General features: G+C 41.7%; 1 protein-coding gene and 1 long non-coding RNA gene across 4 annotated transcripts in view; one reads left to right on the top strand and one right to left on the bottom strand.

Moving 5' to 3' along the window:
* The window catches only part of PARG (poly(ADP-ribose) glycohydrolase), a 72,664-nt gene extending 61,610 nt beyond the window's left edge, over nt 1–11,054 (top strand). For both annotated transcript variants that reach the window (XM_075422994.1, XM_075422995.1), the window contains exons 16-18: nt 1,469–1,574; nt 6,700–6,828; nt 7,643–11,054. In XM_075422994.1, coding sequence (XP_075279109.1) covers nt 1,469–1,574; nt 6,700–6,828; nt 7,643–7,809 — 402 coding nt within the window. In that variant the 3' untranslated portion in view covers nt 7,810–11,054. The remainder of the gene's footprint in view (nt 1–1,468; nt 1,575–6,699; nt 6,829–7,642) is intronic.
* The window catches only part of LOC142361615 (uncharacterized), a 35,997-nt gene that overhangs the window by 9,850 nt on the left and 9,294 nt on the right, over nt 1–16,853 (bottom strand). For both annotated transcript variants that reach the window (XR_012764251.1, XR_012764250.1), the window contains exon 2: nt 443–541. This is a non-coding gene — a long non-coding RNA (uncharacterized LOC142361615). The remainder of the gene's footprint in view (nt 1–442; nt 542–16,853) is intronic.

Genomic DNA, 16,853 nt, shown 5'->3' with positions numbered 1-16,853 from the left:
GCAATCCCACTCAATGTCATTAAGCCTATTTTGATAGTCACCGATTAAAAAAAGCTACAGCTTCATATTTAGCAAGAAATGCTTCCGTAAGAATTATGATATGCAGAAGTTATGTTTCAAACTGTGTTAAGTGTGAGAACTATATATAACAGTTTTCTATGAAAACAAACCAATTGTAAACATCACACAACTTCTAAATAAGATGAGATACCACATATTTGTGTACAACTGAAAACCAGATTCATTTATGCAGTTCAAAAGGAACAGCTCTTCTGCTTCCCAAATGGAAGCAACTGCTTTAAAGCTGTAGTCCCGTATTCCTAGGTGAAACCTGTTTAAAATATTGGTGCATTGTCTCTTTCTTTAAAAAAAAAAAAAAAAAAAAGGGATGGTTTTATCTTTATCCCTTATTTACTATGAAGAATCATAGGGGAGCACTTACTTAGGTATTTTTCTGCATTGCTGCTGAGGTCCTTCCAAGTATTAGCTGACTTCCTTACTGTGTCTGACGAGCCAGTCTTTGTTCTCCGTGTCCTGGTGACTTGAGAGATACATGCCCATTAAGTAAAAGCTGAACAGAAAATGGCATCCTGTTGCAACACCAATCCATTTCCCTCACTGGGAGAATGGGGTTTGAAGAACGGCTGTCCACGCAGCCAGAGTACTAGTTTGCTTGGCCCACTAGCTTCCTGCAAACGTGCTTTGGACATGAAGCACACCAACAGCTCTGGCTTGGGGGAGCTCAAGCAGCTGCGTGCACCTGATGACGTGTAGGTGCGCCTTATGCAAACTCTGAATCATGGAACCCTGCTAAACTGTAACTAGCAGAAGTCTGGCTTTGCAGCTTAGATCAGGTTGGAGTGACACCAGGGGTACTTCTATCTGTACCAGACAATTGTACCAAATCAATAAATTTTTGTACTGTTGAAAAACTTCCCGAAGAGATTTATCCTTTTTTCTGTACATGGAAGCACCTGCCTTGACTCAAGATTTCTTAGTGAATATCACACTTTTCCCTCCTACCTTCATTTATTTCATTAGACCTGTGTTCTAAGATGCCATTTTGTACTTTATTTTCAGTTTTGAGGCATTTCATTAGCACTGGACACAGCAGTTCAGCTGTCATGTATGCTAAATGGGCTGAAAAGCAACAAACACAATACAATCTGCTGTTGAAGTTATGCTCTGCTCTGGCTATCCTGAAAAGTTTCCTATAGCTGTGATGAAATCCCTGGGAGTCAGCACCTGTATCTCATATTCAGCTTGGATCCAAATAAGGCAAAATTCTTCTTGCCTTAAGTTCTTTAGTGATTGATCTTAAATTCAAAGGAAGACTAATGGTGTGTTGAAGTAATTTGAAGTTGGTATTGCTAGAAGACAGTACTGATTATTGTTATTGTCTTATTGTTTGAAAATATCCCACCAGATTGCCTGTCAGCTTCATCTTCTGCCTCTTGTCTGCCTGCAGGCCTACTGTGGCTTCTCACGACCCAATGTTCCACCTCAGCACCTCTCTGCAATAGCCACAGGAAACTGGGGGTGTGGTGCCTTTGGAGGGGACTCCAGATTAAAAGGTAAATTGTAGCAATTCATTGATGTCCAAATGAATCAACTTAGAGCCTTTGTGTTGTTGTTGGAGTACATTTTTTGGGTTTGTTCGTATTAATACATTTTAGCCAAGAATTGGAATACTAGTTAAACTGTCCATAGAACTGGTGAATTAGCGTTGATCTTTAGGCCGTGAGTAATGTGGCCTTAAACAATAAAAACGCACGCTGCTTTTGTAGGCTATTTTCAGTTTAAAGTTTGAGGTAAGTACGTGATGGTGAAATGCCGGGTTTGCAAGGACCCGTAGCACTGAAACCTTCAAAAGCACGGGCACGCAATGTTGGTTCACAAAAGAGCGTGTTCATTGCGGTTCTCGGTCCTGTAAACCAGTTGACCTTTCTGGAGCAATCTTTTTTGATAACGCTTAAAATTGGTATCTCTGCAAAGCTGTTTAAAGTATCTGGTAATTTGCAAGGCTTCACAAAGTTGCTGGCAATGCTCAATGTTTAGTTTTGCTCCTTAATATATTGCTGTATGCCAGAGAGGTTTCCAGTCCCTCAGACGTGCTGCTCTCTTTCCTGACTTGCCTGCTATATCACACGCTTTCTCATGTTCTTTTGTTTTTAATTAGAGTATTTACAATGCGGCAGATGCCACATGCCTGTGTTCATTTAAGACATTTTCCCATCAAATCAAGAACTGATGGATCCTGACACTTAAATTGGTATCCTGATTTATATAGTTCTAAGCAGCAATTTACATTTTTGTTGTTTTCAAACATTTGGAGAGTATTTAAAATTTGCTTTTCTGAGCAGCTTTAGGTGGTTATGGTGAGACAGTCATCAGGCTACGAGCTTCATTAGTTTTCTTTCTTAATGTGTTTTATTCATTGAGCATCTATTTTTTTTTCTCATTGCTCACTGATTTCCTGACAGTTGTTTTTTGATTTCCATTAGATGAAATGCGCTGCCATGTGCAGATCATCAATATCAGCAGTAGTATTTACTGCAGGATCTGATCATGCTTGATTATGATTGTTAAGAAGGTTTAATAAATGCTTTGCTTTGTGTAAGGTCTCCTCTTGGATCTGAACTGTAATATCCCATGTATTTTTTTAATGTATGGATTTCTGATAGAAAGATGGCTCATCTGATCTAACCATTATTTGTTCAACGCTGGATATGACTTTTAGAATAGGGGTTGCTCACTGCAATGCTTTGCTTCCTCTCCCCGTCGGTCAGAGCTCAAAACTGAAGTGTACTGACAGGGCCCACCAGAGTGGAGTCCATTTGGTGAGGTAGCCCAGAAGAGAGGTCTTTGATGTAGACAAAGAAACAAGCCATGAAGTGTGGTGCTTCATAGCTTTGATAGGAACACCAGGCAGAACAAGAGCTTGTAAAGACTTGAAGGTTCTCTCAGTTTTGTTTTAACATAATATTTTAGTTTAAGCTTTCATTTATGTAACTTTTCCTCTGGTTTTGGATTAACCTTATTTTTTTTTTCCAAAGTCTGCAAGAATTAACGCTTAACAGCAAGTTACAGCACTGCTGCTGTTTCAAAAAATTCACCTAAATCTATGTTTGCGCTCTCAAGTCTTCTCCCATTCTTTTGGCAGACCTTACAAAGACGGACATTGGTTTAACTTGCAATTAAGTGACTCTTGTTGTAAACTCAGCTTAATTTCTTAGTTAACTCTGAAAAATCAATACATAATGAAGACAGTTGAATGCCAGTAATGTGCTATGGGATATGGAGCTAGTCGTTTAGCATGTGGTCGTTTTCTCTGAGCTGATGCTGACTTAGAAACAAGATGGCTTTGTACTTTTTTTTTTGCGTAAACTATGAGCTAAGAACAGAGTGCCATAGTTTATCATGTGTATTTTTGTCAGAATAGAGTTGTATTTGATATGTAGTCTTTTCTAGTTCACAGATACTCCCTGCACAGTCGTAAGCACTGAAGGTGTTTCTCCTTTTTGTTCTAAAATGCTGTGTAGGGTTATTTTGAACTGCAAATTCTCTCAATGTTTTCACTTCGTTATAAGCAAATTTCTTACACTGGAGAAAAATCTTTTACACTTCACAGAGTTATAAATTCTTCATTTCAGAATATGTTTTAGAAAACGTAGAGACTCTATCAGTATCACGGTTTCACTGAACCCAAATAAATAGCTTTTGTTGACTACACAGGCTTGACAGTGTATTGCAATGACAAGGTAGTTTTAATCATTTAAAATCTTGCTTTTTCATTTAACATTCTCAAATATACACCCTTGTCCTCTCAGAAGTAGTATCTGGATCTGTAACAGAGGCTTCAGAACCACCCAAGTATTTGATGTAATTGGATATAACGGGATAAGTACCATAATGCATTATTATATTTTATCATTATTTGTTTCGTCGTGAATTAAAGGAACATGATTGTGTATAAAATATGGGTTCACTCAAGGTCACAGATGATGTGAAAACTAAAGTCGTCTTACAGGAGGAAAAAAATAATCTGGCTTTGTAAATTGAAGACCTGGTACGTAAGCAAGACAGATTCCAGCTAAGTTAGGGATATTTCCACAGAATTTTTGTATGAACTTACAGCTTTCAATACTGAAAACAGCATGTTTATATAATTGTGAGAAGCTGGAAGATCTTATCTTGCTTTTCAAACCAGAGGATAATTTAACAATTACTAGCTGCAGGGGCTCTGTGCAACTGTCTAAAGGTTGGAAAAGTGATGTTTTATTGCAAATGCAAAGGAGATGATCTGATGAGGCATCTCATAAAAATACATAAACTTAACTTCTAGCAGTTGTGAGGAAGCACTCTTTAGCTGAATTGGTGTTCTTATTTATCTGAGAAGATAAAGTTCAGTAGGAAGACTGCCATCAGCTTTAAGACGACCCTTGCAGGATTAGTGGATGGAGAGAAAAGTGTGCATCCTGCCTCACGTAGATGTGTGCAGTATCGAGGTGCTACCGCAATAGTACTGCAGGTCTGAACTTGTGCAACAGGCAACGACACGCCGAGTATTGGGTGCTCAACCCTGCGCGGCATTGCTGCACCCGCAGCCATGGAGCACCGACCTTGGGCCGTCGGCTGTGCTGCCGCTCAGCACCGCAGCAGGGGAGTCCCTGGTTAAATGGGATCGCGTCAGCTGGGTGCAAGGGGCGAGAGAGCCCAAATCCCTCCAGCCCCCTGTCCCCTGGGCTCCGTTGCTCTTCCTGCGACGCTCCTTTCTGTGTCAGCAGCACGGAGATGTCATGTGGTATTGTGTATCGTTAATGCTCGGAAGGTTGCGAAGCCTTGACAGAAATTTTGACCCTTGTTTCATAAGATTTATAGCAATTGAAAATAAAACAGTAGGATATTTTTTAAATCTTTTGTAAAGCGAAACCGCATTGTTTGTTTGGGATGAATAATAAGATTCATTAGGTTCTGTTCCCCTATGCAAGCTAGTTAATTAGACTCTTTAAAAGCTAAACTACTGAAGCTTTACCAAATCCACAGCTGGTTCAGTAGTTTAATTAAAATATCATTCCCAGATTGAGATTAATTTCATGTGTGAATCATGTCATTTATAATTTTAGCTATGGGTTTACAAAAGGTTTTTTTTGATTAAAGAATGAAGTATTTTATTAGATCTGTGCTTAAAAACGTGAAAGATTCTTGAGCTGAGCTATGAACAGCTTTGTGTTTAGTTTCCACTAGCAGGTGGTGATGAAGTACGTACGCTGTTTTATTTTAAATTAATCTTTACAAAGACAATATTAATCACATTTTAATTAACTCTACTGGGTAGGAAAGGAAAGAATTAATATCAGAACCGAACCCGTAGGCTCTGAAATAAGACCAGCCGCAACAGATTAAATATTTGCCAGGGTCTGTCATTTGGCCTGCTGTGACATTACCCAAAGTGAAGGTGTGATTGATTGCACGCGTCTGTGGCACTCCAGCCTCGCAGGACTGGGTGGTGAAAGAGCTGCGCTTGTGTAATAGGTTGGTGCTACCTAAAAGGGTCCTGGTTTTGGTTCTCCCCTTCCCTCTTCTTGGCTGTATGGCCTGATGAGCTCCCTTGCATCAGCTCTGGCTCTTGGCAGACCCTGCACTCGGCCAATTCCACTGCTAATCCAGCAGAAAACAATTAGCTTTTATTCTCTTGTCGTATTCCTGCCAGGTTGGTGAATGAAATTGCCCAGTGAGGTGTCTGATGGGCACCGGAGAGCTGCAGAAAAGTCAGGAAGTGGGTGAGATGGGACGTAGTGTAGATGCACCAGAACCTCTTTCTCCAGTTGCTTGGCGTAGCTGGAGCATTGATCAGTACCCCAGATGATTTTTCAAGATGAATCTTCAAAAATCTGTTTCCAAGACAGGAAGCGTTCTTCTTTCTTTTCCATATAGAGAAATTTTGTAATGCTAGCCATTGACAGAACTTGGGATTCAGCCTGGTCCAGCAAGTTTGACGTGAAGCTGGAAGTCAACTAACCTGAATTGCATTTCTGGCATCACCACTCACTTTTCATAGGTCAGAACGAGCCATCATATTTCATGCTGCATGCTTCTGCTCGAGGCAAAATGACACCTTAAATTGTCCAGTTAGAGGCTGCAGAACCACAGATCTCCTTGGGAGCTAAAAGCTGGGTCAGCTCCCGCTCTGTGCAGCTTGTCTAGTGAGGGGGTTGGCTCCGTTCCTTCTGCAGGGTGGCAGGGAACGGAAGTCGGGATGTGCCAATGGGTGCTTTTTACCCCGCTGTTTGTTACTCAATGCAAGCAGCGTAAACCAGGATGCAAGATGGTGCGATGTCGTCTTACGCAGTCATGCATGTTCATGGGTCAGTGAATGGCTGCGTGCTGCTTGGGGGGACACCGACCCAAACAACCCCTTTCATTTTTAAGCGCATTGTTTATCTGGAAAGTAAGGGTGGTTGTCACTAGTGGCTCCAGCAGAACGCTTCAACACTGAGCTGTAGTGCCCAGTATTCTTTACTTTGTTTTAAAAGTGAAAGTAATACTTATCTACCTGCCCATTGTTCAAATTGCTTTGCAGCGTTCACCTGAAGACGGATGGTACAATTATCTACTATAAACTTAGGCGGTGTTCTTCCCTGCAGCAAATTGTTTTATCCTGTACTCATGTGTGTGATCTTTTTTTTGTTGTTCCAGCCTTAATACAGATACTGGCAGCTGCTGAGGCTGGACGTGATGTCGTTTATTTTACCTTTGGAGATGTGGAGCTGATGCGGGATATTTACAGCATGCACACTTTTCTCTGTGAGAAGGGCCAAACGATTGGTGAGCACAAAGGACTTGAGGATCTTAACGGTCTCTTCCAAGCTAAGCAGTTCTATAATGAAATCTTTTCCTGCAGCAGAGAGACTTAACCATCTCTGTAAGTGGAAATTGTCCAATAAGAATTGTTGTCATCAAGTCCTGAACACAAGCAAATGGGTCTTGGGTTATTTGTACCTGTTTCCAGAGCAATTCAGTCAGCTGTGCCGTGGTAATCTGTTAGAAGACTTCTAGAATCCTTTTCTAACTCATTTGGGAGTTATGCTCCAGAATTTGGAAAATACAGATACATGTCGTAGACAGGAGGTTTGTGCAAGTTTTTAATGTAACTCAAAATGCTTTAAAAGGAAAAATCTGCTTGCACATTCTTGATACAGATTTGTCTTGTAGTGGTCTGGGTTGATCCCGCAAGATGCGGTCAGACATGTTATCCGGCAGCAATCTAAGAAAAGCAGTGCGCCCATGGCCCCGCTGTAATTGTTACGTGTCTTTAACTTCTGGGACAGAAGCACAAAGCTAGGTAATTGGCCGTACGTTTGCGAGTAATGCGTACGCACGCCTGATGCTCAGACAGCTTGTGCGGACGGCTCGGCAGAAGGTTGAGGGAGCCTGCGAGCCCACCCCGCGCTCTTGGGAACAGACTTGGCAACAGTCACGTTGCCCTTAGGCAGGCATCTCCCTCCTCCTTCGCGGCTCCTTTACAGAGATGTTCCAGCCCCTATCCTGGTGTGAGCGTGCGTTTCTAGTCTACGCTTGCAATCATTCTTCATATGGCATGATCTTACATGTTTTTTAATTATTTCTTTTTATTTTTAAGGGGACATTTATAGGCTGTTACTGAGATATTACAATGAAGAATGCAGAAGCTGTTCCACTTCAGGACCAGATGTCAAGCTATACTCTTTCATATACAACACCGTTGAGTCCTATGCAGATTCTACTGATGATGATGATGAAGAAAAAGGGTTGTGCTTTGAGGATTAAAATAAATGCATTTGATCAGAATATTGTTCATCTCCTCCCACTGGTATATTGTGTGAATTGCTGGGTGTAATGTATGAATTGGCTTCACTTAATATATATTGACTGCATTGGTGGTTGCATATAACCACCCAAACAAAAACACCCCACCTTGGAGAGACAAGATTTTTTTTTTGTCAGATGGTTTCATACATGAAAACCTTGTTCATGTGTGTACAGCCAAGATTTCTTTGGTAAATCTGGTTTGTGTTATGCAATTATGCAATTATTATTTGTTAAGCATAATATTTTGGTACACATTTGTATTTCAGACTGAAAGACTTCAGAAGATTTTTCTGTGTTCTTTTGCCTTTATTTTTCAGAGATCTTACCTAGATTTCTCATGTAAGCTTAGTGCTGGAGTACAGGCAACTATATAACTCCTGGGATGATGTTAGGGACAAGTGTTGTAATGATCGTTCTTACTGAAAATTGTCAGAATTTCATTACTTCCTTCAGACTGCCACAGTACCTTCATTGTTCTTATCAACTTTTTCATTCATTTAACTTGATGTCCTAGTTTTAATCTATTTTTGTAATAAATGGTTAAAATTTGAATGATTCTGGAGGAGCTACAATGCATTTCACAACTGCATTGAAAAAGAGGAGTATGGGAGGGTGGGAAAATGAGAAGTGTGACCAGAGTTACAAGCAGAGGGAAACATTTTCACATGAAACTTTTCAATACCAGTTTTTGGTGCTATCTGTTACAACACTGAGCAAGGTCTTAGACGTGTTGGTATATTTGAAGTTTCTCACGGTTCACTGTTGCTGGCGATATCACTTGAATTAAGGTCTGCTGGTTGTGTTTATATTGTCATATCGGTTCTCCTTATCGCAATTTGCATATATCCCCATGGGATAATGTGAGGAAATGAAAATCCCTTACGTATCAGTGGGAGGAAAGGCTGCAGGCTACAGATAAGAACATGAGGGCTTGTTAGGAGTTTGCATCCGTGTCTTTTTGGGCATGAGGACAATAACAATGAAGAGAGGGCAAAAAATGTGTAAAAACTGTGCTGTTACTCTCTCTGTGAATACCAAATTAACGTTGCTGTAGTACATTAATAGTTTACATGAAAGTGCAGATATATCTGTGATAAAACTTTTCCAGGTCTATGTACAGGGCCAATCCACTGAAATGTTTGGCTGTTAGTAGTTTAAACCCAGGTGAAGTTTAAGTCCAAATTGCTAAGTTTAGCCTCTTCCGTGTTAGATTTTCTGGTCTGTCATGGTTGCGATTGCCAGTTTAGCAATACAGGTAAAAACCGCAGCAGGACATGGAGTGAGCTGAGCCTCTAGTATCCACAAATCCTTTTGGCTAACATCAGATAAGAGCTTTCCAAGCCTGAAACACAATGTGGTAGTTGAATGCTGGAAGCTGCTGGCAGTCTGGATTACAATAAAGCACTCGGTGCTTGAGCCGCTCTGGGGGAAGTGGCAGCAAAGAGTCTGGGTCGTTTTCAAACACCTCTGGAGCGCTGCACCTTTGCATTGGTGCTAAGCGTATTGCTTGGGAGCTGATGGATGCAGCAGCTTAAGGTTTTCCTCCTCTTCTTCCCAACAGCTGCAGTTTTCTCCACCCCGATCCGTTACAAGGAAAAGATTTGGGCTGGAATTTCAGGCTTTTTTCTGTGTTTGCAACTTGTGTCCTCGGATTTAGTGGAAATCTTTTCTCCTGCTCCTGGTGTTTCAGCATTGGCTCGCATTGTGGCGATAATAACAGTTTTATAATAAGCTCTTCTTTGGACGTTTAGGTCCAGCTATGGTAGTGCTTCTAGATGCGTTGCCAATGATTAAGAGTGATGGAAAATTGGTGCTATCTGCCAAACCTTCACCTTACTGCTCAGGATTTCCTATAGAAAAGTTGAACAGAATTTGTTCCTAAACAACTGGAAGAAAATACAGCAAAAAGCTTTAGGTGGCTAGATCTTACCTCCCACTTAGTGTAAATAAATACATCTTTATTAGTGCAATATTAATTTTCATTGTGAGGGGAACTGATTTGTCAGGTATGAAACATGTACCAAAATAAGATGGCATAAAATTCTACTTCAACTCCAGAAACAGAAAAATATATTTAACTTTGGAAAGATTCTCTGAAGATCATGTTATAGGGTATCCCAGTAAGAGAGTTTTGCAGTGTCACGTGTTTCCAGGATAATCCTGGTCATTTTATGCAGTCTGTGTTTTCACTGATACCTGAGAATTTTCTAATATGGGGACGAATGCCTTTTATTTGAGATCATTATTTAGGGTATATTTACTATACATTTCCATGCCCTGTGAAACATGGTTGTACGGACAGGAGAAAAGGAAAAGAACTCATTTTTTGTTTAATGTGTCATCTATGTTGAGTGATACATCCTGCGTCCTACTCTGTGTCCCTGATCTTGTGAAAGGTAATGTTGTAAGAACACTTCAAATATTACTTCGATCATAGACAGGCTGAAGATTATATTTTTCTGGGTTGTTTTGGGGGTATTTTTAAGCAGAATAGCCCAGAGTTAACAAATTAACAACGGTGTCACATTCCCATGACTTTCCAATTCAATAAAGAGCTAAACTGCCCAGAATGCTGCAGGTGGAAGCAGGGATTTTGCATCAGCCCCGTTCGTGCTCTGCACCTTTTTTTTCTTTTTCTCTCCACTTACAAACTACCTGAAATGCTTCCTTCCGCTCGGGATGCCTCGTGGCGCTCGGTGTGAAGCAGCGTGGGATGGGGATGTCCATGATCTCTTTGTGCACCCTAGTAAGCTTCAGTTTCGCTCTGCTACAGACATGCTCATGGAGTATTCTGGGGTTTGGGGTTTTTTTTATTACTTTAGGGATGCTTGCTATATGATTTCAAATAAAAAATAAACTTCCTACCAAAACTTTTGGTCTATACATTTTAGCAGCTAAATGGAGTGCTTAATATGAAACGACAGGCAGTCGGGTAGATTGCAATGTTGCCTCATAGTCAAGTTTGGTGTCGGAGCACTTCTGTTGTTTTACAGCTCTTGCACCTAAATTCCTCCGTTTTGAGGTGTTCTTATCCAACGAGGAGTACCCATTACTGTATATATTAATTTATAAACTGTTGAAGTGTTGCTGACATTCTTCTAAACTTACAGTTTATGCACCATTATATTATATTAATTTTTCTGGATCTGTATGCTAATGTTTACATGATTTTGTAGGAAGACAATTAAAAACTCCTGACTGAAGCAATCTGGTGTGCTTTGTCTCGTAATACACTTTCCAGGACAGAGAAATTCCAGCACATTTCAATGTACATGGCACTATACTACAGGGAGTTCTAGCAGTAAATTTAATAATTGCAGTATTGACACACAAATATAAATATAAAATGTAGTAAGGTAATTTATTCTTAGTGTATGATATTGTAGGGGTTGCTACCATCTGCATAGCAATGTAAAACTGTAAGTTGGAAGGGTGTTGGCATGAGCTTGAGGTTTCATCTGTGTGTATGGCCAAATGCAGACATTTCAACGTTCATTCCCAGTTTACTTTTGTTAAGCAAGTAAGCGTTTGATGACTCTTTGAACTTCATGAAGAAAATACAACTAAACAAAAGTGAATAAAACCTTGAAAAGATAGAAATAATTAATGTTGCATAAATGTTTGCGTAGTTTGTAAAATGGGACTGAAACATTCAGAACAGTTTTTCAAAAATCTTGTTCCAAGCCAATAAGGAACTCATTCAACAGAAAATTAGGATAAACTCTAATTTCTGTTTGCTCCTAAGGTTTTGGAAGTAGCTGAGGTGGTTAAGGTTTGCAGGGTTAGTAGGGAAGGACTGGGTCTGCAGTAGGGCCGGGATAGCTGTGGGGGATGCTGGCCAGCAGGCTGGCCTGCCAAGGCAGGATGGAGCAGGGGCTGCCCCATGTGACTCCTCTGCCAGTGTGGCTTGGCAATCCTGCCTTAGATTTGATTCTGCTCGTGTGAACGGCCACGGTGATGTCGTTCGCTACAGGCTGCATTTGGCTGAGTGCTGGGTAAGGTGGAGATGACCGATTTCTGGCAGCAAGGTGACTGGGTGGAGAAGGGTGGATACCCTTGGTGTTGTACACTGTAAGTGCTGGGTGGTGGGGCGGCAGGAGAAGGTGCTCACACTCTGCTGCTGCAGCGGGGAAGCACCTGCCAGGCTCTACTGCCCCAAGCTGTTGCTAATCTCCCTCTGAGCAGCAAACACCCCGAGGAATACACTTTATTAATCCTTGAAAGCAGCTGGAGCCTGTGGAGATAACTCCTTTGGGTTAAAGAACAATTGCAAGGGCTGCTTCCCCATGGACTTATTTTTCCCATCTTTATTGCAAGCCATTGGCTTCCTGCCTACGTCAGTACTGGGATAGAGGAGGCCCAGACAACTGGATTTTACAACTTCTGACATCTGCATTCCAAACAGGCTGCGTCCTCTCGTCCTAAGCAGCTTTCTGTGACAAGATGGGCAGATGGATGGGCTGAGGCCAACTGTATGAGGTTCAACAAGGCCAAGTGCTGGGTCCTGCACTTGGATCACACCAACCCCATGCAATGCTACAGGCCTGGGGAGGAGTGGCTGGAAAGCTGCCCGCCGGAAAAGGACCTGGGGGTGTTGGTCAACAGCTGGCTGGACATGAGCCAGCAGTCTGCCCAGGTGGCCAAGAAGGCCAAGGGCATCCTGGCTGCTATCAGTAGTGTGGCCAGCAGGAGTAGGGAGGCGATTGTGCCACTGCACTCGGCACTGGTGAGGCTGCACCTTGAGTACTGTGTTCAGTTTTGGGCCCCTCACTACAAGGACATTGAGGTGCTGGAGCATGTCCAGAGAAGGGGAATGAGGCTGGTGAAGGGTCTGTAGAACAAGTGTAGTGAGGACCGGCTGAGGGAATTGGGGCTGTTGAGTCTGGAGAAGAGGAGGCTGAGGGGGGACCTTATGGCTCTCTACAACTACCTGAAAGGAGGTTGTAATGAGGTGGGTGTTGGTCTCTTCTCCCAAGTAACTAGTGACAGGACAAGAGGCAATGGCCTCAAGCTGTGTCAGGGGAGGTTCAGATTGGACGTTAGGAAAAATTTCTTTACTGAAAGAGTGGTCAGGCATTGGAACAGGCTGCCCAGGGAAGTGGTGGAGTCCCCATCCCTGGAGGTGTTCAAAAAACGTGTAGATGTGGCACTTCAGGATATGGTTTAGTAGGCATGGTGGTGCTGGGTTGATGGTTGGACTTGATGATATAAGAGCTCTTTTCCAACCTTAATGATTCTATGATTCTATTCTATGTCAGACCTTGGGATGCCAAATGCTGTTATAAATTCTGTGAGATTTATCGATGTATTTGTGTATTAGCCAGCGTAGAGTGATGCAATGTTTGCTCTGGATGGATGACTGGGGGCTTTTTCCTTTCCTTTTTTTAAATCTGCAAAAAGTCTCCTTTTGCTATTTGGTGGTACGTTTTTTACAAGAGTAAGAACATCCATAAAATAATGGAAACAGCAAGATGCGGTGGCTGTCTGAAGTTGCTGGGTTTTTTTTAACTAAGAATTGAGTATTTATGACCCTGGTTTGTGCTAACAGTGTTTCATGCTCGTTTATCATTGCTTAAGTGAGTGTGACCTGGAAGCTGCACAGGAGGTATCTGTCACTGATAACTCCATTACAGCAATACCATCAATTTCTACTTAATGGAGCTGTCAGCCGGGGCTGCGTTTGGCAGCTCGGGTAAGTGGCACTTGGTTCGCAGTTAAAGGAAGCGCTGGTGTGTTCCCAGTCCTCTTGGTAAGGCTGTGGTGAAACCCTCTGATTCAGTAAAGATGACCGAAACGCCCCAACTCCTCTTTCTGCCCCGAGTGGTAAATGCTGGTTTGTGTCAATCTCTTCTTGGGGAATTCACGACTCGCATGGGCAGCTACCCACCCTGTACAGACCTTCCCGCAGACGCTTTGCCTACTCTGTTCTCAGGTATATTCTCTTGGAAGGCCCACTTCAGTGACAGCTTTTTTTTGTTCTTTAAAGAGATGCCTTCCACAACTCCTTGGAATGATTATATGTATTATAATTGTTTCCTTTTCCAACTAATATTATCAAAGTGAGATTCTGCACAGGTAAAAAATGCGTTCGCTAAGGGGGAAGGAAGGGAAAACCAGTGGAGCACGTATGTTTTTTAAGCCCATGTTTAAAGTCGCCAAGAAACAGAATGTAGCCACACAAGATGCTACCAGTTTGGATGCAAGACTTACGTATGTGTGTTAGCGTTTGATTGCTGTCCCTGTTGTTTTTGTAGGAAGGCAGTTATGACAAATGACAAACTGTTTGTTTTAATGTCTCCTTGTGTCGTCGCTCCTTTAATGTGTCTGACCTTAGCTAAGGGTTAAAGGCATTAACAGTATTTTTGCCTGGAAGTACAATGTTTGCCAGCTTCTGTGTAAACCGTAATTTGTATTAGGAATGATGTTTGGTGCATGTGAGAAATGAAACCTCCCCGAGTCTTGGCTGGATGTGCTCTGTAATGGCGAAGGAGCACCCAGCATCTCCTTTTCAGGGTGCAGGAGTGTGTTGAGAGGCAGAAGGGGAATTCTGCAATCTTCTTGCTCAAAGCCAGTGCTTTCACCTTTTCTTTATGCTCACTTTATGGAGATAGAAGCTTGTTTTGATTGTCGGGGGATAGTTACGTTTATTCCCAGAAATTGCCAATAGCACCTGTTAAAAACAAATCAAAACAGGAAAACAAAGGCAGAATTGGGGGTCAACTTCAGTGTTTTCAGATTTCTTACAGGAGTCTGCTGTAGTCACGCTCTCCAAATATAATGCTTAGAATCTCCCAGCAGTCATTCTCAAGACCAGTTATAGGGTAGGGGTTATTTTTCATGATTAGCCTTTACTTTCCAAGTCTGCAGGTCTTTGCAAAAAGCGCAGAAAACACTTTAGGGAGACAATTCTTGTTTCTGCGTTCCCCGTTTTCTGGGTTGCTGTCTCCCACGTGTTGGTGTCCAAGAGGAAATACGTGTATGGCTTTCCTTAGGTGCCTGTTTGATTAACGTTTTTTCTTTGTGAAAGACTCTCCTGACTGGGTGCTGATAGTAGCCTTGCTTCGCTTACAGAAGAGGGGAATACAGAAAGAAAAGCGATGTTTTTCTGAACACAGCAATGTGACCTCCGACTGTGTGCAGGTAAGTCATGTTCATTTTGGAGCTGGGGGGTGAAATGACAAGGGTAAGCACCTTACATGGCCCTAATGTTGAAACTTCAGAACTGGGAATAAGAAATTCATGGAAAATTTTCTCCAGGCTGCCTCATTAGGTCAAGTTGTTTTGCTTTGTGTAGCTGAAACACTGGAAAGTACGTTTTCAGCGAAATATTTCCACGAGCTTGTCCATCTTCATCAGTAACAACATTCCCCTGCTAATGGTCCTGAGTAGCTGCTGTCCTGCTTCGTAGTCCTCAGCACGGGGGCGAGTGAGAAAGCGTCCCCACGTGTCGTGAAGGCAGGGTGTCCCCTCTGGCACGTGCTGCCTTCGCAGGACTGACAGGGAGTCAGACTGACAGGCAGTGCAGAGGCCTTTTCCCATGGCAGGAGCTTGACCTGCTCTGCTCGGAAATTAATTTGTTGAATTAATCTGTTACGTGATTTCCACATCGGGCGTTACCTACAAAGGGACACTCAGGAATGTTAATTATCTTGAACGATGATGTCAGTGTGGATTATTACTAAGCAGAAAGAAGCTTTGTTTACTTCCATTTGGAAGCGAAGGAAGTTAAATCAAATACATTAATTTTGTACAGTGTCTGCTTAGGATTTAGATGTAGTTTATCTCATCGGCTTTAGGGAGGCACTTCAGAAGAAGAACCTTTCTGCGCTGCCCGGTATCAGCGAGGACCTTGCTCCTCTGCGTGCATACACTGGGCTTTTGGCTGGAAGTTGAAGGGACGTGCTGAATTTGCTAATTTCTTTCATTCTTCAAAGCATCTTGACACACCAGATGCAGTAAAGATATTGTATAGATCAAAATGTTTCACCACGGCACGATGTTAATTTTGCTAAGGTTTGAAGATTTACCTTTTCAAAATTAAAGGTTAAGAAATTTGCTTTGAGTAGCTAAATCCCATTATTGAATAATGACAAGATTTTCCTTAATGTACTAGGAATTGATTGGCTCTAAACCAAAATGTCATGGAAATAAATTAAGGTAATTGTAAGTTTTTCACACCCTTCTATATAAAGGATAAGGTCCTAAAAATTGCATTTTCAAATCCAGAGCCAACTCTATCTTCAAAATGCCTGCATTGTAAGGTAATTATCCTGTTAGAGTTTTAAGTCATTATTTTGCCTGTTGCCTGAGGAATTTTACAGCAGAGCAGTATTAATAAGATGCCAGGAGTACAAATTTCATAACTTAATCTATGTCATAAACAGAACTCGTATAAACAAAGTGGCATTTTCATTCATAATTACTTGACCTACTGCAAACGTGGGTCAGGAGGGAAGGGACGTTTAATTCTACATTCTGTGGAAAACCAAAATTTTCCATTTTGAGGAGAAAGGCAGAATCCCAAAGGTGTCTTCTGGGAAAGGACTGAACACACCATAACTTTGAGTAAAGGAGGCTTCTAATTCTTTCACGTTGTAAATCTCAACTAAGTGGCATTTATACTTTACTGCTGGTGATGACAATTCCCTGAGCATTCATGATGAAAAGAAGACCTACTGATTGATTTGGGCCACCCCTCCCTCATTCGGCCAAATCCGTGCGCAGAAAAAGGAACAGCCAAACCCAGCAGATTAAATTGAAAATGCAACAGATTCGGAGCTTTTTGCTTTCTGAAACTTGACCGTTTGATTGTGGGCAATCATGAGGACTAGATGTTTTTAATGAAAATTAAGTATCTCCTCATCTGACTTCAGTATCTGGGGCTCTAAATCATTTGTCTGACTACTTTTTTCTTTAAAGTTTTTGAAGTCTCAAAATTGTCAGTCACTGGCATGCGAGATCTGGAAACACTCAGATGAACCTGCACCTTCCACATGTCAGTT

The sequence above is a fragment of the Opisthocomus hoazin genome, chromosome 6 (assembly GCF_030867145.1).
Source record: "Opisthocomus hoazin isolate bOpiHoa1 chromosome 6, bOpiHoa1.hap1, whole genome shotgun sequence".
NCBI lineage: Eukaryota > Metazoa > Chordata > Aves > Opisthocomiformes > Opisthocomidae > Opisthocomus > Opisthocomus hoazin.
This window is presented reverse-complemented; position numbering and strand designations above follow the sequence as displayed.